At 49.5% G+C, this 23,474-nt stretch overlaps 1 protein-coding gene across 1 annotated transcript; it reads left to right on the top strand.

Moving 5' to 3' along the window:
• Positions 1–309: 309 nt before the first annotated feature.
• On the top strand, positions 310–22,842 carry LOC148403180 (insulin receptor substrate 1-B). The gene is made up of 4 exons (XM_088377940.1): positions 310–1,041; positions 8,319–8,620; positions 9,071–12,170; positions 21,457–22,842. Exons 1-4 carry the CDS (start codon positions 627–629, stop codon positions 21,462–21,464), a joined length of 3,825 nt encoding a protein of 1,274 aa, XP_088234066.1. The 5' UTR covers positions 310–626; the 3' UTR covers positions 21,465–22,842.
• The last annotated feature ends 632 nt before the right edge of the window (positions 22,843–23,474 follow it).

Genomic DNA, 23,474 nt, shown 5'->3' with positions numbered 1-23,474 from the left:
TAAATACGGACATGCACGTGTTTCTACCGATGAAAGCACTTTTGGCTGAGCTTATTTTTTAAATCTCACTCACGACAAGGGCAGTGAACGCACCACGTTCCGCAATACTACGAGGTACATCTTGTATTGCGTGACAGTGGTGGAAAGTCGTAAAGTAGTTCGTTTCTGAGGTAAAAAAAAAAAAAATCCAGGTACTTCAATTGTGTATCTGCTACAACGAAAGCACATTGCGATTTTACCATTTCATCAACGTGACAATAGAAAGGACTCTTGCGACCACGCGGTCGGGTTGTGTGTTCTCCGAGCTCAAAACCGCGTCAGTGAACGCACCGCGTTCCAGAGTACTACCAGGACATCGTGTCGAGTTGAGTGACAGTCCCACAGAAGTGGACCGACCGCCGCGGACGCCGAACCGGGGCAGCGCGGTTGGACGAGCGGATAAACGCATGCCTGAAATGCGTTTCAATTGCGTTCGGAAGTGCTCGCACGAAGTGTGAAAGTTGCGTGAAGAGGAGGACGAGAAGGGACGGACGTAAACAAGACTTGCAGAGGGGGTGGAGTGGCGGGGAGGGGGGACCCACACTCCATCTCACATGGCCGAGTGGGGGGAGCCGGGAGATGTTTGAATGAGCTCCGCCAGCTCGCCGCGAGGACACAACGCGTCGCCCAGCTGGGGGTCGCTGGTGGCGGGCCACGCGATGGACGCCCAGGCGGTCGAGCACGGCGAGGACGTGCGTAAGAGCGGTTACCTCCGCAAGCACAAGTCCATGCACCGGCGCTACTTCGTGCTGCGTTCGGGTTCGGAACGCGGCGCTGCCCGCCTGGAGTACTACGAAAGCGAGAAGAAATTCCGCGGCAAGGCCCCCGTCCCCAAGAAGGCCGTGCTGCTGGAGACCTGCTTCAACATCAACAAGCGGGCCGATTCCAAGAACAAGCACATGATCGTGCTGTACACGCGCGCCGAGAGCTTCACTGTCGCCGCTGACAACGAAGCCGACCAGGACGACTGGTACCAGGCCATGGTGGACCTGCAGTGCAAAAGTCAGTACGCGCGCATGCACACAAACACACGCACACGCATATGCGCGCGCGCGCGAGGCAAACGTGGCAGGCTGCAGTGACCATTCGAAACGTGCATGCGCGTGGGTCCTTTATAGAGTGCTTGAGGAGGTTTCCCCCCCCCCCCCCCCCCCTTCTTTTAAATGTCCATGCCAGGAAAGCCGCATCACCGATTTAGTTTTTGCAGCGAGAATGGAAGCTTGTTATTTTGTGCATGTGGTTTCTCTCATCTGGGAGAGTTTGGGGACGTTCGGGTGATATTTGCAACTTGTTTATGTCGGAGGATGCCAACGTGTTCAAGAGCCAGCCAGCTCAAGTTGACTTGTTTGTTTGTTTGTTTTCTTCTTCTTTCCTCAAGAAAACAGCATGTCGTTTTTCTCATACAGACTGAGTGCAGGCACGTGCACAGATAGACTCAAAGCAACAGCCCTGTGTATTTTTATTTTTTATTTTTTTTTATCAAACAGATATGACTCGGCAGTATAGCCCAAAAACCAAAAATGATATTTTTAAACCTCTTTTTCAATGCATGAAAAACTGCACATTTTCAATAGTGGAAAAAATAACATTCACTAAACATTACAAAAAAAAAGATCCTAACTTCAATATGCTCACCGTTGATCAACTTGAAGTTAATCGTGAGCTGTAATCGTGATCGCCATCTGTTTGTTTGCGCCCCCAAAGTTTTTGCCTTTAAACAGGGGTGTGTAGACTTTTTAAAGCCAGTCCAGCTTCCTTTCACATCCTCTGTAAATCACAATATTAAATACTGTGGATTTTCTGGATGATGTGAAACATTTTGGCCATGGGTGCCTCTTTTTTTTTTTTTTTTTGCTTAAGCCCCCACAAACGTGTGCACATATTGCAAAATCTGCTCACGCGCCAATGATCAAGAAGACGTTCCAGCCGACTCTCAGGTTTCCTCCAACGTAGCCAGAAAGCCGCGCGTTCCCCAATCGCGTCTATTGGCCGCCTGTGTAAACACAGCTGGCGAAGCGCCGATGCCGAGCGAGCGAGCGAGCGAGCGCGCGCGGCCACTCCACAGTCACCTGTTCGACCTTCCTTCGCCTCTCAGGCTTGGTGACGCAATGCGGGCAAACAAGACGACAAGAGTTCAAGGTGCTCCTCACACATGACCTGCTGCTCTGTTACATAAAGCAGCTGATTAGCGGCTGGCTCAGCCCGGACACTTTGTCTTGACACCGTTGTGTTTATGTGCAAGTCGCATTGGGCTAGCATTTAGCACGTGTCCGCCAGCCTCCCGCGCGGACACACTTGCTGGTCACGAAATGGATCGAAAATGACTCATGCAAAGCAAAACGGTGGACTTCCTGTTTCACGTCGAACATGGGTCCTAACTTGCCCCAAAATGGCTGACTTCCTGTTCACGTTTTGGGTCGTTTTCATGCGTTTTGTCACCATCCACATCACCTTCCATTTTGAAACCTGACGTCGGCCCGTGCTCCAATCTCGGTCGGGTTGGGCTGCTGCTGCTGCTCATCGGGTTTTGGAAAGGGCGGATGAAAAAGAAAAGAAAAAAGCAAATAAACAAGGAGAACACCCGGAGTGAAAAAAGGTTACGGCCGAAAACTGCGTTGGCTGGCAAATGCTCTTTTTGACTCACGCTGAACACTGTGGAGTCGTAAGGGCGGGCCTCTTGGTATGCGGCGCACAGCCGTGGGTACACTGAAGAACTTGTGCCCTACTTGAAAAATTCACAGCTCGCATGCAGACTGGAAGCCAGCCGGGAGGGGCCGGCAGCCAAGAGATGCTGCACTGTTGCCCCCCCGGAGCCGCACCCTGGGCGCCGTCAGAGGCTCTTTTCAGAGCCCGCCTGGCGGGCTTTGGCAACAAGCGCTAGCGAAGTGGGCGGTCGTGCTGCGCTGCAGGTGAAATTGTCGCTTTGGAGTCAACTTTGAAAGAGTCAGACGCTGCCCGGGCACTTGAAAGCCTCGACCGTAGTGCTCCTGATGTAACGTCTCAAAATTCACATCTTGCTAATTGAGCAGATCCAGATCAGAAATGGCCTAATGTCTGCTCTGGCTGAGCTGCCTTTTCTGCTGTACCGGCCTTAGCCACCTGGGGGCGGCAGACAGACAGATGGCTTTGAGGAGAAGCTCATCAGTACGGCACTAATTTGCCCTTTGTCGCGCTGTTTGTGTTCAAATTGTTGCTAACGTCGTAATTTCATTACAATGCGGCCACTAGTTGTTATCGTTCGTGAAAATGAACCAAATGAGTCAAACTAAATTGAAGAAGCCTTTCATTGAGAAAAATGTAATGAAACACAAATTGCTTCTGTAAATGCATATATTTGAAAAAACGAACGCTTCAACTACACACGGCTCAAACATGAACAAATGGACTGTAAAATCATTGAATAGATAAATAAATCTGACTGACCAAATTCAAAAGAAAAAAATGGAAGGGAACCAAACAATCATCTCAAAGTATTCCTGCCTGGTGGGCAAAGTCACTCGGGTGATTGTTTTTGAACATTGTGCCCAACTTTTGATCTGGGCCCCTCGCATTTCTTTTTGAGCGGGATCCTGCAACGGCGGCCCAAAGTATCCGCTATCGCACGAGCTCTCCTCGAGCGGGCGCTAATTACACAAACACGAGCCTGCCGCCGCGCTTGGTGATACGCGGATCGCAGTTATTTATTCAGCTAAGTCCAGTAAGATGCTTTTGGACAGCGACTACAGTGTCAGTATTGAGTGCGGCTATTTGTTCAGCTATTAGTAGTCAGTGGAGTGTGTAAAAGCTTAACCTCGATGAAGCGGGCCGGCGTGCCGCTGCGGCCCGGCTCTCGCCGTTGGCCAGGAAATTTCTCCCCGCGGCTCTGGCACCACCTCAAGAATTGTTGACCTCCATAAAACCAAATAGCAGCTCCAAATTTGGAGCTGCCGCGCCAGCTATAAACAAGATGGAAATTGTATCTGCGGCTTACAGATGCAAGCTGGACGGCCGCGGCCGTCGGCGCCATCAAAGTGTTGCGAGCGGTCTGCGAGGGTTCCCAAAATGGATCTCCACGCATTGGCTCGGCTGCTGCCCTCCCTACCTCCCTCCCGATCGACGCCTGTGACGTCATTGCTGCGGTAGCGCCAATTAACCGAGTCGTCATCAATCAGTTCAAATGCTAATTAAAACGCGCAACACTGAGGCGATTGTTTTCCGAGATTGAGGTGGGCAGAAGTTGAAAGTCGCGCTGGTGAATTCAGGCGACGCTCCATTATCATTTTTGTGAGCTTTTTCCTCTCCCGTCGATATCTACGGGCAGAAAAAGGCATCACGCCCATCGAATCTGTTTTGATATTTCCCGACTTCACTTTGATGGCATTTTTCAGACACAAAGCGGCATTTTCCACATGCATGACGCCTTCTGTAGCTCCTCTTTCGGCCGTCTTTGGATGCCGCTGCCCCACCTGGCCCAATGAGATCTGCATGGCGTGATGAGGCGCTAAGCCACGCTAAGCGGGCGCTCATCCCCCTAATTAGGCGCTAATTGCTGTCTCGAGCGTCGGCCGCCGGTGGCACACTGCGGCCTTTGTCCCGAAAAAGCCGGCGCAGGAAGTCTTGCGAGTTATTCTTGGCTTGCACCAAACTTTCTGGCCGCTAATGCTGTCGGCTAATGTGTGCCTTTGACAACACGCTTATCTTTTGTCTTTGACCCGAGAGCGAGGGCGGAGCACCTGCGGGGGACGTGGGTGTTTTCGCTTGATAGCGTTCCAGACATTCATTTGACTTTTGTTTACTCTTAACGACGCTCGCGAGCGCTGACGACGCACACTGGGACCTTGACTTGCAACTTGTGCCGAATGATTTAAAAAGAAGAAAATAAATAAAGAAGCACATTTGAGAAGAGAGCTCGGAAGACATTTTGATTACAGCTCATGCTACATTAACAATTTAGCGCACACTGTAAGATGGTGGCGTCGGCCATGGCAAGGAAATCCCAAATGGAAAATCCAGTCCATCTGAGGCTCAAACCCAGATCCTCGGAGCTGTGAGGCAGACTTGCTAACCGGTCCAAACCGCGCTTCCATGTTCCATAGTGGCTCCTTTAAATGGAAGCTTTTACCGTATTGATTATTGTTGCCGGTGCACATTAGCGCTGTGGTTGCAGCGGTCAGGAAGTGGCCCCAAATTGATCAGCTTTACGTTCCTGGCCCCGCCCCGCCCCGCCCCGCCCTGCCCCCTCGATTTCCTCATGCGTCCTTTGGGATGCAATTGACTCCGTGAGCGTGAATGCGACGCTTCCATTCGGATGTTCCATTTTTTTTTTCTTTTGCAGCAAAGCGCAACTTAAAAATTTAGTAGTTTTTAAATTGAGGTGACATGAAATATTCACTCGCTTGGCACAATTGGATCCCTTGAATTGCTGCGAAAGAAAAACAACGATTTTTGACATTGGGTGAATCGTTCATCCCTTTTCAATGACCTGATCATATTTTGTTGCGAGTTTTTTTTTTCCCACTCTAGCCGCTGTGTCCAAGAATGCGAGAACATTGTGTTCCCAGTGGCCGCGTTTACTAGCTCAACAGCAGGCTAACCCGCGCGTGCAAGTAGTTTGAGGTTCCCATGCTGTTTATTTTTTGTGTGTGTGGGTCCCATCCTTAAATGCCTCCTTTGCTGGCTGTCTGGATAACTGGGAACACATGCGAGCTGAGCCTTTGGCAGACGGCGGCGGCGAAGCGTCGTCTTCTCGGGTGGAGGAGTTACGCTGTGGCCTGCCTGAGGAAGTAGCAAGTTTGAAACGAGGGAAGGGGCCACACGGAACGGCCCCGGGAAGAGTACAAAGCGGCGATTGAGGGTGGGCGGGGTATGAGAGGGGGGAAAAAAAGAGAAAAGAAAAACACTCTGCGGTGTGGAAAAGCATCTCTCCACGCCACGCCACGCCACGCCACGGCGCGCTAAGCCGATGAGGTCACCCCTTGGAAATGCGAGGAGCTCACAGCGCTGATTTACAGGATGCCGGAAAAAGATTCCATAATGCCATAAATTGGAATTGTCTCGGACGAGCCTGAGCAAAAAATGAATTGAGTCGTGACCTCATTGTGGCGATGTCGACACTTTTGTCTGTGATTGCGTTTGTGGTTTGAACGGCGGCACGTTGTACATCAAGTGGCACCAGGAAAAAAACAACCAAAAAAAGCCCCTCCTCGTAGTTTAAGCCGCTAAGTGCGATATTAGAGTCCGTCTTGCTCTCTCCTCCCCTCATTCCTCACAAGACACACTTTGAGAGACGGAGGCCAATGTCTTTTCTGAAGGTAACCAAATTGCGGCAGGTGGCTGTCTGCAAACCTCGGTGGCGTTTGGCGTGGTCCCTCGCCGTACGTTTCCCGGCCGCAGCTCAAAAGTGGAGCTTTCGTGCCGGCGGCAAGGCGCCTCCGGAGAGAGGAAAGGCAGAGGTGCTCCATAATTCATATTGCTCCAACCAGAATCAATTCTCGCTTTACGTAACCAAGAGAGGACGGGTTCTGATAGACGCAACTGCACTTTTTTGAGAATGAAGCCTCTGAGTGTGTAAAGTAGCCCAGAATGATTTTGAGAAATAATCTCATTGCGACCCAGCTCCTTGCTGTTGCAATTGACTCTTTTACATTATTTGTTAAATCTCCATATGTTTTGTAACGCACACAAGCGATGACTTAGCACAAATTCATGCTGTTAGTTTTCTGACTAAGAATTTGATTACAACAATAGTGCAAACAAATCTCTGGCCTTATCATTTCAAATGTGTCATGATGTACAACATCCATATGTAGAAAAAAAAAAAAAAAAACACTAAAAATGACCGGAGCACTTTGTTTCGGTTTTCAAAATGGCTGCTTTTGCTATTTGAAAATTCCATTCTATTTGAGTTCATTAATTGTTCAGCCTTTTCGAGTTTTGGGGTTTTGACCCTGAGTGGCCTTGATGAAAGTGTGTGTGTGTGTGTGTGTGTGTATAAAGTTTAAGGCTGTGTCCTTCTCCAAACAAACAACACTCTTTGTGTGTGGCCTCTTGAAATGAAAACCACGCTACACCCAAATTAGCACTTTGACGTAGCATTTGAAATGGTTTTTGTCCCCGCACGTTTTGTTTTGACAGTCGCTCTCTTTTCGCAATCTTCCGCAATCTTCCCATGGTCGTCGTCGTCCCCCCCCCCCCCCCCCCCCCCCCCCCCCCCAAACTATCAACTGCTTCTTCCTGTTGTAAATCTTAACGGAGGAGCTGTGTGAGAAGCACAAAAGAGCCACGCATGGCCTTGAGTGAGTCATCTCCCGCAGATGCGGTGTGGAGGCTGCCTGCGTGTTGCTACACAGAAGCCGCGAGACTCCGCAGCATCTATTCGAGGTCCCCTTTCAACTTCTAAATGCTCCTCTGTGTTTTTGACGGAGCCAGACATCCGATCAGCAGAACTAGCGGTCATTGGGCCACGTGCCGACGCAAATGTACTGGGTCAGTTCGAACCCCAAAAATGTTCCTTCTAATCATGTTTTTTTAGCTTTTTATTGTCGACCCTCCGAGAGACCTGATGTGGTTTCATCTGTTTTAAATTCCGACAACACGTGCGAGTGTTTGTTTTGAGGAGGTCCGTTTGCATATGTCGGGCAACACACGCAAGGTATTTACTTATTTATTTTTTGATCAACAGATGTGCGGCGGTCCTTTTCGATCAAACCCGGAAAGTCGATGAGCGAGCACCAGCGAAGCCGCTAAATGTCCATCGTTATTTCAAGACGTCATCGAGAGCTTTCGCTTTAATAATCACCGCTTTGTGGGAACGCACAAAAGATGAATGGGCTGCCGGTGCTAATGAAAAGGCAGATTTGATGAGTTGACAAAGTGGGCGGGGCCTTTCAATCTTCCCCTCAATGGTTTTAAGACATCCCCAGGCCTTTTTTTTTCTTTTTTTTGGCACATTCCATTATTAAGTGTCAGTTGACTTTGGTTTTCTGCCCTCCTCCCCGAACTGTTCATCGTTGTTGGCGTCAGCAGTCGACTCTTTCCACGCCGGTATGCGCGCTTGTGTTTGATTGTATGTGTGCGCTCGACAAACGAGACCCCCGGGTATGAAGCCCGCAGGTTCAGAGCCGGTCACACAAGCTCGTGCATGCTCACTTTTCACTCTTATCTGCTTGGAAATCCAAAAGAAAAAAAGCTGCGTCTGAAGCAAAGCCTGGTAAATAGTGGCGCTGTTGGTATCGCAGGCGCTAAATCGCTTCCCACGGTTCAAGCTAACCAAGCCCGCATTTCTGTCCTGTGCTTGTTAGGTAAGAACCCCTGTGACAAAGGTGCTGCCGGGGACTACGGCGTCCCCAACCCTGGGCCGGCCTTTAAAGAGGTGTGGCAGGTGAAAGTGTGGCCCAAAGGTCTGGGTCAGGCCAAAAACCTGGTGGGCATCTACCGCCTCTGCCTGACGGACAAAACCATCAACTTCGTCAAGCTCAACTCCGATGCCGCCGCTGTGGTACTGCAGCTCATGAACGTCCGGCGCTGCGGACATTCGGAAAATTTCTTCTTCGTCGAGGTTGGCCGCTCGGCTGTGACGGGCCCCGGCGAGTTCTGGATGCAGGTAAGTCTCTCATCTTCTTCATCGTGTACCTCCCTATCATCATCTAAAAAAAAAAAGAAAAAAAAAACCCACGTCAAAAGAATCAAACCTTATCACATTTCAAAACCGCAATTGCTGAAATTGACTGTAAACCTGACACCAAACACAAGAGACTTATTTAAACACGAAGCAATTTTGCCTACCAAAGTCCACTAGGCAACATTTACAGTAATCTGAAAAGCCAGCCATAGATTTAGGCGAATGTAAATCAGCCTAAATTGTTCTGGTAAATACAAACCTTCAAAAAACCCGACAATAACACCAAGGGTGCTGCAACACAGACAGACAGATAAAGCGTATAATAACAGTATCAGCACGTTTCAGGGTAGCATGTTGCTGCGCAACGTTAGCATTGAGAACCACAAAAATGTGACGTGGTGTGCGGTGTTTGTGTTTTGCCCAAATGTGTAGGTGGACGATTCGGTGGTTGCCCAGAACATGCATGAAACGTTGCTGGAGGCGATGAAGGCGCTCAGTGAGGAGTTTCGCCAGCGAAGTAAATCTCAGTCAAACTCCGGTCCAGGAGGAGGTGCGACCGCCTCCAACCCCATCAGCGTTCCCACACGCCGTCACCACTCGAACCCTCCGCCCAGCCAGGTGGGCTTCACCCGTCGACCCCGAACCGAGCCTCCCGGAGGAGGTAACGGCGGGACGGGGGTTACCAGCTCCAGCGCTTCGCCTACCCCTCGCCACAGCTTTCCGAGGTCTCGCGCTGCCAGTGACGGGGGCAAAGTCGAGGAGGGCCTAACGGGAGTTCCCAGCTCCAGTCCCTCGGCCAACGGTTCTTGCTCCAACACGCCAATCCTCAGGTCAAAGTCGACTCGCTCGGCCCCCACCTCCACCTCTAAAACACCTCTCGGTCTGATGCGCTCCATTTCCACACCGGCGCCCTCCCCGGCCCCAAGCTTGTCCTCCAGCTCTGGGCACGGATCGGAATTTGGGGGCATCGCGTCTTGCGCCGGTCCCGGGGCGGGCTCTGGTCCCTACAGTCGTGTCGCCATGCATTGCGCCTCCGTCTCAGGTTCACCCAGCGACTACGGCTCCTCAGACGAATATGGCTCCAGTCCGGGAGAACAGACTCTTCTGGTCTCCCCCAGCCTGCCTGGAAGTTCGCTCGGCAGCGCCGGCAGCCAGTCCCTTGGCGAGGACGGAGCCAATTACATTTTAATGGGCCAGCATAGCGGGGGCAACGGCGGCGTGACATCAGGCTCCTTGCCAGCACCCGGAGCGCCCGTCTGCGGCTCCCAAGGCCAGACAAGGAGAGTGCTGCGTCGATCCTTTCGCCGGGAAGGCGAAGCTGAGCGTCAGTTGCTGAGCAAGCGCGCCTCCTTACCTCCTATGGCCTTGGAGAGGCTGGTCCCGTGCCAACACAGAGGCGAGGAGCCGGCAGACGAAGACTCGGCCGACTATGCAATCATGTCAAGGAGCGCCAGCCGCGAGTCGTTTTCATCCACGTCCTCTGCTGCGCAGAGGGAATTCCTCTTGAGCACCGGGTCAGGAGGGGAAGGAGGAGGTTACTTGGATGTGGCAGGAGAGTTTAAAGTTGAAACAGGTGCGGGATCAGGTGGTGTTGTTGACGTCGGCGTGGATAATGGCTACATGTCCATGCTGCCCGGGGTTACTCAGTCTCCCGTGTCCCTTTCCCAATCACTGGCTGTTTCCGTCCCAGACTCGGACGCCAAAGCCGCCGATGATTACATGGCCATGACCCCGAACAGTAGCGTGTCCCCACCGCAGCAGATCCGAGCACCGCCCACCTCTGACGGCTACATGATCATGTCTCCCAATAGCAGTTGCTCACCCGATCAACGCGGCGGTCTTTCGTCGGGGGCTTGGCTGGGCAGCGGCAGTGCCGACAGCAGGGCGGGGAGTGACTACATGAACATGTCGCCTATCAGTGCTCGCTCCGTAAGCGGCAGCCCCCCTCCCTCAGAACGCAGTCATTCGGAGACCAGTCCTCAACAGCAAGTCCCCAAAATGGTGTACTCTTACTATTCCCTCCCCCGGTCATACAAACACAACGCCTCTTCGAGACACTTTGACGACGGACCAGGACGTGGCAGACGTCCTAACGGGAGCGGCGGTAGGGGAGGTCGGACCATAGGCGGGCGTCAGGAGCAAACGGCCGTCGGCGGTTCAACGGCGGGGAGGCACCAGTCGCTTTCCTCTTCCTCGTACTCGTCCAGCTCGGCCAGCAGCGAGAGCCTCGGCGAAAGTGAGGAAAGAGCAGCGAGCTCCATCGGCGGGAGGTCCAAAGATGGAACTAAGCTCCAACAGCGACGGGGCTCCGGCGGCTTGCCAAAACACGGTGTCCGCTCTCGAAGCAGACCCGTGAGCTTGTTTGTTGACGTATCCAAGGCCAACACGCTTCCCAGGGTCCGTGAGAACCCCTTGCCCCCAGAACCTAAGAGTCCCGGCGAGTATGTCAGTATTGAGTTTAAGGGGGAGAACAGCAACCCGCCCGGGGTTGCGGGAGGGCGTGGCCGGGCTCTCAGGCAGGGCTCCTCAAACCCTCGTGGTACAAACAACCAGCCTCCTCAACACAGACCCGTGTCTTGCCTTGGCAATTTTATCCCCGTCTCCCGCAGCCCGTCTGCCCCCGTCACTCCCCCGGCCGCTTCGGAATACGTCAACATGGACCTAGGTCCTTCTCCTTCGCCCTCACCCTATACCCCGCTGGTTTTCCCTCCTTTCCACACGCCTCCAACGCTGGCTCTGGCTTCCAAAGTCTCCGATACCGAGTCGAGCGGCCCTCGTGAAGAGTCGGTAGCCACTGCCGATGCACCGCTGAGGAAAACCCGAGAGATCGTCCCAGAGTCGGAGTCCCCCACATCGTGCGGGGACTACACGGTCATGGCTTTCAGTCTGAATAACGGTACTGCTCCGAGATCCAGTGTCTCACCCAAAGCTCCTTCCCCGTCTCGGACTGAACTCTCGGTCGCATCACGGGGTCTAGACTTTGCTCTAGCCAAGTCGGGGCCCAATCCGGATCACGGAGCCAAAGTTATCCGCGCTGACCCCCAGGGACGCAGACGACATTGCTCTGAAAGCTTCCTGGCCTCGTCTTCCCTCTCCACTTCCGGTTCGACCCCCTCTTCGTCCACATCGTCACTCTTCCCGGAACAGGCCGGGAGCCGCCGGCAAGGTTTCGAAAGCACTCCGTGGCGCAATTGTGCCGTCCCGGATGGCCCCGCTCCGTCACCCTTCCCTGGCCAGCAGCAGCAGCCCGTTGCCGCTCAAACACCCAGCGCAGAGCAAGGCCTTAACTACATAGACTTGGACTTGGCCAACAAGGAGAGCCCCCACTTGGGCCTGGACGGACTGCCGGGGAGCCAGGCATCGGTGCGCCTCTTTTCGGCGCTGGGTGCGAGTCCTGCGGTCGGAGGAGGGGCCGCGGCCGTCGGCAGCAGCGGCAGCGGCAGCTCCAGCGCGGCCAACACCTACGCCAGCATTGACTTCTACAAGTCTGAGGAGCTTCGGACGCATCAGAACCCAAGCAAGGAGGGAACAGGTAACCTGAGGTTTCTTCAATACATTTTTGCCTTCTGAAATGTTGCAGGACCGCTTTTCCCTTTTTTTTTTTTTTTTTTTTAAAGTTGAAGGGGCGCGGCTTTACTCTTGTTCCATACCTAATAGAACGGCCTACGCTTCCGCTCGGCTTGAGCCATTGTTTCCTCGTCGCAAACATCTCACTGCCGCACCGTTTCCAGACAAAGGACGCATTCAGACTTGCCATCCAAGCGTCCCACGCAGAGTTGAGCCAATGGTCCTGTAGTGTGACATGAATCTTCCCCTCAGGATGTTGTTTCTCTGGCCACTTTCAGGTTAGCTCCACGCGTGCTTTCTCCGCCTTTGCTATAAAAAGTCGATCCGATGCGTTTCTCCATACATTCCAAAGCGGAATTTGATTTGATCCACTCATCTTTAAAATCTTTTTGCTACTCTCCTCATCCGTTGCTGTCATTTCAAAGAATTTGCGCCTATACCGTAATGAATGCTCTTTGCATCCCAAGAATGTTCCTTCAGGGGGGAAACCACCGCAGCTAAACAAGGCCTCAAACCCTGGGAGATGTTTCCCCCAACCTCCTCCAATAGCCAAACATTCTTTTTGGCCACCGTCTGCACTGTTAGGAACTCGGCGCCTGCAGCCCGGGCAGATAGAGAAGCGTTTAAATTGCCGTGCGGATTTATGCGCATCGCTAAAACACTGGGCCGTCTTACTGAAGCGTTCCACAGTGAGGCTCTTGTGACAGCTTGGCCTCGCCGTTTGCCGAGCGGCTTCCACTTTGAATTGCGTTGGCCGCGAAACATCGCGTACCTTGAGCGCAATGGTGAGCAAGCGCGCCCTTTTCAGACCGCACAGGTCTTGAAATGGAAATACTTGCAGCGGGGGAGAATGTGACACATTGACTGTGAATGTGAGACGGACGGGGCCACGGGTTCAGTCGCACCGTCTCACAAATGCCTTTGGGCCGCGCTCGGACTCTTTCATCTGCGTAGCCCCCTCCTACTACTCCTCCCCCCCCCCCCCCTCGCCGACAACAAATGACCCTTTTGTTGCAGTCTCAGGGATCTCCCGAATGGCCTTCCAGTCCCAGATTGCTTTCCTGATGTTCACTACTTTGTATTACTCTCAACGGGGCTTTGGTTTTGTCCTCAGATGATGGATTTCAAAAATTAAAAATAGTTTTCCCACCTTGAAGTCCCCGAGCCCTTTCACGACATCCGATGCATCCTTTAAAGGCGATTTTCTAATCTCACAACGATCGGGAATGACGTCAATGAGCCAGGAGCCATCATAAACAAAGAATAAATGTTTAGAATCGCGGCGTTATCTCGGTCGTCATGTGTTTTTAAATGTCATCTCTACTGTGATGACGGACGGACGGGGACCTTATCTGGAAACAGTGTGCTTATCGCAGCTCGAAAATCCACATCGGCTGTTCATATTGACAGTGGCCACCAAATGACCCAATCGGCTCGAAATAATTGTCCGTGGTAACGTTCCCCAAAATCACGTCCATAGTCAAAGCAAATTTGATCCAAATGTTAAACGAAGAGCACTTTTGGCACTGTATCTTGATCGTATGTTTACAAAGCCATATTTACGTATATCAGTCAAACGTGTCCGAGTGGAGCACACATCTGCCCGTTGAAAAGCTTTACATTCTTTGTTTAAACTAACTTCAACCTCCAGGACTGTACCCTGGCCGGCGGCGCAACAAAGGAATCTTTTTTTCTGTTTGGTCCTGTTTGGAACATCTAGCTTGCTACTAGCCTCATCTTAGCTTGCGCTAAACTCTTTTGCCTATCAACGTTAAAAACTCCCTTTTCGTTTGTTGCTAGCATAGCATTGGTCGGCCAACAGCTAGTGCTAAGCTATTTTGCCTCTCAAAGTTTAAAAACTCCCTTTTCGTTTGTTGCTAGCATAGGATTAGTCGACCAACAACTAGTGCTTAGCTACTGCTAAGCTATTTTGCCTATCAAAGTTAAAAACTCCCTTTTCGTTTGTTGCTAGCATAGCATTAGTCGACCAACAACTAGTGCTTAGCTAGTGCTAAGCTATTTTGCCTATCAGAGATAAAAAACTCCCTTTTTGTTTGTTGCTAGCATAGCATTAGTCGACCAACAGCTAGTGCTTAGCTAGTGCTAAGCTAAATTGCCTCTCAAAGTTTAAAAACTCCCTTTTTGTCTGTTGCTAGCATAGCATTAGTCGACCGGCAGCCGAGACGCTAGCCCATGGGTAGGTAGGCAAGCTCGCCATACCGATGATCATTTGAATCTTAAGGAGAGAAACGTCTCAGACCGGAGTTGCCTACTCCCGCGCCCGCCGGTCAAATATTTTCTATGCTAGGACAGTGTTAGCTAACCAAATATTTTCTTAGCTACTTCTGGGCGTGTGCTCGACTGAGACGGAACGTGCCGTCCAAATGTTTCTCTCTGATGACAATTTGTTATGACACGCTCTGATTCAAATTTGGATTTGTTTTCATTCAGATTAGGCAACCAATTTGAGTCAATGTGTGCACAATATGTGATTGTGTCCCCAACAAACGGGCATCTGCAGCTATCAACTCGAGCCCGACCGATAAGGATTTTGGTCTGGTTCCTTCGCGATGTCCTCCAGCGAAATCACGAGATGGAATTTTACTATCCGCGTTTGGGATATTTGCCCTCTTAACCATCAGGAGGGCGTACGCGCACACTCACACGACTCCCCACATATTTTTTGTCAGCCTTTGCAATCCAAATTTTGAATGAAGCCATTTGCACATCATCGGATCAACTTTTACCTGGCTAATCAACGTCGCCCCCATCACCTCTGTCTTTAATGAGCACAGTACACAGAGGCAGGTCTGTCGGCGCTGCTAATTGGACACAACGCTTGCATAAACTGGATCGCTAGCTGCCTCCTACTTGTCGAGACACTTTGCATGTGACGTGAATTGGATTCCCTTATGAGGACACAATTTGCGCAGTGCACTGAATGAACCAAGGAACGAAAGTGGCTGGGTTCATGCAAGCGCACATTTTTCTTAAGGCGGGGCCCTTGAAAACATACACACACACACACACACAAACACACACACACACAGTGCGTTTATTGGCTAGTTTATGATGACAGGTGCGTCCCCCCGGCTGTGGAATCCAGGTCAGGCTAAGGCTGCGTTATGTAAATGGGAACCACGTGGAAGGTACATGACACCCCCCGCTTACTGCCCCCCCTCGCCCCTCAGAGGACTTTACATGTCTTTAAACCTGCTAGGGCCAATATAGCATCGCACTGCTAACTCCTACTTGATCACTGCGCTGATAGTATCTAAACTAGGAGGCGGGGCCACAATATTGGTGTCATAGTAGCACGTTCACTGTCTTATGTAACCCAATTTTTAATCTCATCCTTTCTGTCATGTTGTTTCTCCATTTAAAATGGACCTCAAATGTCTGTGACGTTTTGCAGCCGCTATTAGTATCCAAGATGATTTTAGTATTTTAAGATAAGCCTGTCTGAGTAGGAGGTCAGATAAGTGAAGGAAATTGAGCGAGCTCAATTCCCGGACTGAATTTGTTTGGGTGGGAATCGGGCAAGCTCGCCTCTGTTTTGGTTTTGGCCGAGTGCTGAAGGTTGTGTGTGTGTGTGTGTGTGTGTGTGTGTGCTTGTATTCATCTCTGAGGCAAAAAGGAAGTTGTTTTTTTTTAAATTTTAAATAATGAGGTCATCCGCGTGTGCCGCCACGGCAATATCAGTCCAGCGCTTCTGTCCGATTGGGCCAATCTAAGGCTGCCGGATCATAAACACAGCGACGATTTGTAATGAATGAACAAGCTGCACGCACACACTTAAGTATTTTCAAGGAAAAATATTTTACAAATAGGCGGTCGGAAACAGCCTGCCCAGGCACGTTTGAGGCCCAGTGGGTTTTTTTTGTTTTTTTTTATAAACATGTGAGCGTCCCCACATATACAAACACGCACACACACACACATGCTTTTGTGAAACCTGCATTGTGGGGCCTGGTTGGGGCTTTTCCGGTATTTACCAAGAAGGTGTCCGCTGGATTTGGATTGCTGCATAAAATAATGGATGCAAATGGAGTGGAAAATTTTGCACGCCTAAGCGCAAATGTTTATTTTACTTACGGATTGTGTGTTCATCATTTGAGTTTTCATTAATATTGTACTAAGGTTGAACTTTGCCCTTCTATAAATCTTGGCCCGCTTTTGTAAGCCTTGACACGAGGCTTGGATGCCCAATATGTTTCTTTTCTGGCAATTTGTATTGTTTGTGTCAAAAAGGAACTTCTTTTTTTTTTATGCATTATTGATCGTCAAGCACTTGAGAAGGTCGTGGTGACTTTTTCTTCAAAAGCTTTTGAGAAAAAAAGTTTCTGCTGACTGAAGAAAAAAAAAGCAGGCATCATGGAGTTGCTTTTTATTTCGTTTGGACTTTTTTTTTAAATTCAGTTAGTTTCAATGTGTGCAAGTATTAGTTTTGAATATAAACAGTGTTTATAGAGTGCAAGATGAATAAAGAATAACTTAGTGTTCGATATGAACGCACAACAAAGCCAAAAAAAACTCATTTAAGATGAACCCCAAGTTTTAAGGTTAGTTTCTGTTGGCTAAACTTGGCAAGCATACATTTTGTGTGCACATGTGTGCAAAAGCTCCGGGTGCAGCCACCCACCAACCCACTGGGGGTGACTGAGTGCATAGAAGGGGGGGGGGGGGGGGGGGCGGTCCCGGGATCTTTTCACACACTGATTTTGTCAGCCCACCCTTGTTTCCTCTTTTGGCGAGTGTCACGTCGCACCTCTTGGCCGCGATGGCCCGCATGTCTGAGACGTGCGCGTGCGCTGCCGGGCATCAGCGTGCTGCGCCGCTAACCGGGTCTGTCCGTAAAGAGCTTATCCCCGGTGAGCGCTAATCTGATTAGCGTCTGGCTAACAAGCCAGCTCTCATTCAAGGACCGGGTCTGACTTTAATAGTGTTTGTTTACGTGCGAGTCGTCGAGCGTATTTGGCCGCGCGTGCGCGTCAGGTGGAGCCGCCGGAGCGTACGTCACCGGGTCACAATCGATTTCAGGGTTAGTTCAAATGCCGCTAACGAGGTGCAAATCCTAATCGCTGTGTTGTAAAAGGAGCATCATGTGACCTGTGTTTGCTCCAAACTTATTGAGTGTCCAATCACTACGTCTGTCTAAATTAGCTCATGGTTGGCATTGTGTTTGTTTCAAGTTTAGCGTGGCCGCAAAGAGCCTGCGCAAAGTCTCTTTCGGTTGAGTTGTCAACATTACCCGTTGTCCTCCTCCAAGGACAAGAGCGAGAGGCGCACCTTACGTAAGTCGAGAGTGCAGATGGACGCGAAAGGAGGCCAGCCGACGTGTTTGCTCATCGTTGCCGCTAAAGCGCTTGTTAAGCTTCTGGAGCGGCCGGCTCACCTCCGCGTCACCTTGGCGTCAGCGCCCGCCGTCCAATAACGATAACTGCTTCCTTTTCCTTTTACTTCATTGCCCACTTTGCTCGAGGCACTCAGTGTGTGCGTGTGTGTGCGTGCGTGTGTGAGAGACAGCGTGTGACCCTTTATAAGGGAAAGTGTGTGTGTGTGTGTGTGTGTGTGCAGGCCCATATATTATTTTTATTGTTACCGCGTGGGCCCGCTAGTTTTTGTCGGGCTCCCGTTAAGGTAAAAGTTTCCCTTTTTCTTTTTGGGACTGGCATTGGATCGGCCTGGCGTCTTTCTCGGGACGTTGAAGTCTTTACCTGCCGTTCGGACGGGGGGGTGGAAATGAGCCACCTTTCGGGGTTGTTGTCCATTGCGTCATCCTAACGAGGCAGCGCAGCCTTGAATTTTGCAAAAAGCAGAGGGAACGTACGCTCGCGCTGTGCTTATTAGCGACAATACGCAGGAAGTGGACCTTGCCAATGCTAGCTACTCAATCAACGTGCTTGCCTTTAAGAACTTGCTTTGTATTCACAAGCGCTTGAGCTGCATGTGTGCCAGGTGGTGACATTTTGTTCTGTGTTGGGGGGGGGGTCAAAGTGGGGGTCTGGCAAATTGCAGAATAATCACATGTTGCCTGTGCAGAGCGCACACGCTACATCGGGCCAGGCCTGGCCGGGCCGTGCGTCACGGCGCTGACGTCGCCCACCCAATGCTGCATATGTGAGCCATTAGCGGGGGGCTTTTATGTCTCGTTTGTGTGTCTGTTTCATGTCTAGTCATGTACAGCTATGACCTAAGCCCACCGCAACCAACCACACACACACGTGCGCTCATTTCCTAAAAGGTCTCACGATGTGTGCAACCGTTTCTTTGTTCCAGGCAATTTGCATGCACGCAGAAACAAGCCCCGCCCACTATGCCCCCGGGATCCAACTATTTGAAAACAAGAAGCCAGTCGATTTTGGAAGCGTGTACAGAGAGAGGCGGGGCAGCGACATGTGTCGATTTTCAGGTTCTCCTCCTGATGTGGAGATTTGGTGCTGGAATTGTGGGGAGGTGCGGCGGGACATATTTGGAATAGGTGCGCTGTGCCACGAGGAGGTCACCCTTGGGTGGGGTGGCTTCCGTATTTACATCACAAATCCATTCCATATCGCGCAAGCGTTCAGCGATCAAACTAGGGTTGAACGTGACTTCATGAAGGCGTCACCAAATCCGAAGCGGTGAGAGGCGGAAATCCGAGCATTTGGCCAATTTCAATTCAACGACATTGGCTCGAAGCAATAAGTCGATCATCAAAATTGTTGGACTTTGATTTGATCATCCATTTGATTCCCTTTCACACTTCAAATGTGAATATTGTTGTTCTCGATGCCAATTGTTAGCCTGTGCATTTGTTAGCATGTAGCGAGCGTTGTTAGAATGGTAGAACATTCGTCCGATAGCGACTGCTGCTTGTTGTGAGGGGATTTTACGGTAAGGCCCCGTCCCCCCCCTCCCCCTGAGCCCTCCCAACGCCCCCCCACACACTCGGTACTGGCGTAGCTACTGACTTCCTGTCCCCACACATTCCAGCTCCTGGAATGCCCACTCGGTGAAATGAGCACACAGTGACGTCAGCGCTTTCAATTCTCAGGCTTTTCAAATGGCAAAATTCAACAATGCGCAATTTGCAGGCTCAGGTTTTTTTTTTTTTTTTGTTGGGCTCGCTCTCGTGCGCTACGCGCCGCATAGCTTCCATGTTGCTGTGTCGCTTTGTTACGTAATGTCGGCATTGCTTCAAACGTGGTGCCAGGGTGAAAGTGCACGCGGGACTGGTTTTTGTGAGCCCTCTGTTCCGGCCCCGCCAGCTGCGCACTGTGTAAAAAAAATGTTGGAAAATAACTTTGAAGAGCACATGTGCCAAATTCACAGCCCCCCTGTCATGTCAGCATTCATCACGACCTTTACGTTCCCCCAACTCAACTCCAGTCCTCGAAAATACCTGCCTGTGGCTAATGCTATATGCTTAGTGTGGCAGCTAACGTTAGCTGGAAAACGTCATAGACAAGCTAACGTGAGTTAGCATCGACTTCAAGACCTGCCTGTGCCTAATGCTGTATGCTTTGGGTTAGGGTTATGCTAACGTTAGATGAAAAACGCCATAGACCAGCTAATGTGAGTTAGCATGGACTTCAAGACCTCAAGGTTATCGAGTAAACCCGCAGCCCCAGACTCACTCTCCTCATTACATCACTCGAGAGGAAGCCAGGCAGCAGTTTGTGGCAACTGACAGACTCTTGAGGCTTCTGTAAGCGCCTTATTTCAACACGCAGAAAGTTCGTTTCTGAAAATTAAAGATTTTTGATAGCACTTTTCTTTTTTTTTTTTTTTTTTTTTTAAACAGACCGAGCCCAGTATTCTCTCTTGAGCGCTCACTGATGCAAAGTAGCGATAGCGCTAGTCCTTTTCATGCATAGATTTTCATTTACAAAATAAAAGCCAATGGGTCTAACTAACCACACGGAGTACCTTGAACTAAGGCTTGCTAAAAGTCCTTACTAAAAAAGCGTAGGAGGAAGTGAAGAAGATGGCTTTTATTTTGCTTTGACAGACTGAATGGCGAGTGTGAGTCAGTGAATTAACCTCAGGCAGTCTTTCCCTGTGCAATTTAACATGTCTCCCATTGAAGACGCCTCATCATTATGAGACTAAATATAGTGCATGCAGTGCTGCGTGTCATTGCAGCAAATTAGAGCGGCCCGGTTTTTTTTTGGGTCTAATTTGCAGGAGCCATCGTGGCTGCGTTTGGGGGCTAACTGGAGCTCGCTGCATCAGGAAGAAGACAAACGAGTAGAGATGGGAGGTGGTCAGCGATCAAAGCAAGGAGTGTCCTCGATATTTGCCTTCCTCCAACACACCTCATTTAAATGAAGAGGATCATTCTCAGGCTTCTTCAGAGCCCATTGTTTGAGTCAGATGTTTGAAAGACAGAAGTCCTCCCGAGCTGGACATCCCTCGATTGGAGGATTTGAGCAGCGGAGGGAACAGGATGCTTTCTGGTTTACGCATTTGTTGTTTTGGCTACTTTTTGCTGGAGGGAGCTTCAATTCATTCACCAACTTGTCCCGGTTTTAAAATTGGTATAAGTCGAGCACAAAAATAGGTTGACACAAGATTTTGGCCACGCAGTCGAGCGACCGTGCTTAAATCCATTCAACGCGGAACAGATGAGATAGTGTGATTCCATTGTTGACCACTAGATGGCGACCCACAATTTTGAAACTGTAAATTTAACCAAAGATGAGAACAGGAAGTTGAGTATTTTAGCTCACCCAAGTTTTTGCTCATTATTCAATGTTGCCCCTCTTCTGTCCTGCTTTTTACGCCTACAGAAAGCCGTTGGTTCCTTTTTTAAAAATTTTTTTTAGGCATAATTATTTTAAGTACATAGTATGCGGATATTTTTTTAACGCGACTGCTCGACTTTGAGCGCTATGCACCCATTGACAGCGGCGTTGACCTGATTGTTAAAACAAACAAGCGTCAGGTGCCTTTATACTGCCCCCCTCTCTGTTTACTCGCAATGTTTACCCTCACTTTACGTACTTTCAGGTCACCGTGTTCTTCTGGATGAGATATTCCAGTGTTTATTTAATTTGATTTTCCTGATTGGCAAGCAGCTCTGTATATACATGTGAAGCTATTTATTTATTCCTATCTGTGGTATGTTTCTAAGCCGGTGGTGTGCAAACATTTCAAACCAAAGCTCTGAAAATGACATCACTGCCCAAGTATCGTCATCATCATATATTTAATTTTGTATATGGAGTGTTCTAAGCAAAAACTTTTTTCTTTGTGTCTGTTTGCAGAGTGCTGATGCCAGCGACTTTGGAGGGACAATCTCAAGTCCGTTTGCTCCTTTTGGGGGGGATTGGACACGTCCCCGGAGAGAGACTTCCTTGTTTTGCCAAGTGATGGTTTCCAAAAATAGCTTTCATTCCGTGAGTGGGAGCCCAAAAAAAAAAAAGGAATTAAAGTTCTCCCAGGCAAAAAGAGCCACTCAAAAATGAAATAGTACTATTAGGTGTATGGAAAAGAAAATATTTACAGGTCTGGGGAAAAAAAAGTGCCTACTTCAAATATAGACATTATGTTCCCAAGGGTGAGTGAACCTTTTTTTTTTTTTTTTTTTTTTTAAATCACAACAGAGGCTCGCACCTCAAACAATCGAAACCTTTTTTTCCCCCCTCCTGAAATTTTTATTTTTTGCCATGACATAGAGCCATATACACCACGAGTATTCACAAAACGATGTGGGGAAACGCGTAGCGAAAAATGCTGTTGCACCCACCATCCGGCCGACTCAGCACGAGCTGGCCGGCCGCTTGCTGGTAGGCCGAAAATAACACTTACCTCTCACACACAAGACTCGTGTTCATCGAAAGACCTATGAGAGATACTTTGGTGTGTGTTGTGAGTTTCCAGCGAGTGTGAGGATTTTTTGTGTGTGAGTTTTGGCTGTGTGAGGGTTTTTTGGGGTGTGAATGAGAATTGTTTTTGTGGTTGGGAGAATTTTTTTGTTGTGTGTGTCGTGTAAGATTTTTTTTTTTTTTTATTTGTGTGAGAGGATTTTGGGCTTGTAAAAAGTTTTTGGATAAGTGTTAGTATCTTTTAATGCGTGTCCTTTTTAGGTGTGTGTGTGTCGAGTTGTTTTTTTTTTTTTTTTGCTGTGTGAATTTTTTGCGCGAGTGGGAGGTTAATATTTTTGACCTATACGGCACCTCACATTTGGATGAATGCGTTTCCCTCCGTCTATTTTTGCTCTCAGGACAATGAAAAAACATATAGTATGACTCGTGGTGTTGACGGCCACGCTAATGCTAACTCGCTAGCTTTTAGGAAATGTTCTCCAAACTCATTTGTGCGCATCAGCACTTAAGTGCCTGTCAGTTTTGGCTTACCTGACCTATCACTTCTTGGTCTTCGTCCCAGACCACATCTGTTTTTTGTTTTTTTCCATACGTGATCTCGTTTTGGATGTATATAAGTCATTTGTTTGTCGGGGGGGTACTTTATGGTCGGCCGTAACTCTCGAGTGCTAAAACTGGACAGGAGAGACGTAGCCCGCAGCGCTCAACTTTCTTGCTTTGTTTGAAATGTAACTGTTTTCTTTTTCCAAGCAATTGGAAGAAGTGGCCCCTATCTCGCCTCACAACTCTTGTGACACTTTTGAGATAAAGCTGTTGTTGTGAACACTTGATGTTTTAATCTCGATTTTGTTTTGACCCGTTGAGAAATGCATGAAGTGATCAAACCCTTCGCCAGCGCCACTGCCCATGCGTCATCATCATCATCATCATCATTGTTGTTGCAAATTGCCTTCATGTGTTTGTCTGTTCCTAAACTGGGAGCAGATTCTGTCCGATCTGTCATTTGTAACTGTCTCCGTATTGGCAGCTTCCAAAGTAGTCGCGACAAGCGCAAGTTTCAACAGACAAACACGTGAAATGTTAGCGATGTCTCCAAACTTGAGGTGGGCAAAGTTTAGCCCGCCGTATGTGGCCAAAATTACACAAAAAAATGCATTGCATCCATTTTGGTGCTAATGCTAACGTAACGCTAACCACATATAATTGGAAATACTTGTGGGCTAACAATTAGCGCTAGCGGTGTTCTTTTAAGCAACGTATGTGGCCAAGATTACACAAAAAATGTGTGGCATCCATTTTGCTGCTAACGTAATGCTAACCACAAACAATGGGAAACACTTGCTGGCTCACGATTAGCGCTAACCGTGTTGTTCTTTTAAGCAACCGATATCTGGCTATGTCGCGAAGATTACACAAAAAAGTGTTGCATCCATTTTGCTGCTAATGCTAACCACAAA

The sequence above is a fragment of the Syngnathus floridae genome, chromosome 1, assembly GCF_059516105.1.
Source record: "Syngnathus floridae isolate MCC-2025c chromosome 1, RoL_Sflo_1.0, whole genome shotgun sequence".
NCBI lineage: Eukaryota > Metazoa > Chordata > Actinopteri > Syngnathiformes > Syngnathidae > Syngnathus > Syngnathus floridae.
The sequence above is the reverse complement of the archived record's forward strand: the minus strand, read 5'-3'. Positions and strand labels throughout refer to the sequence as shown.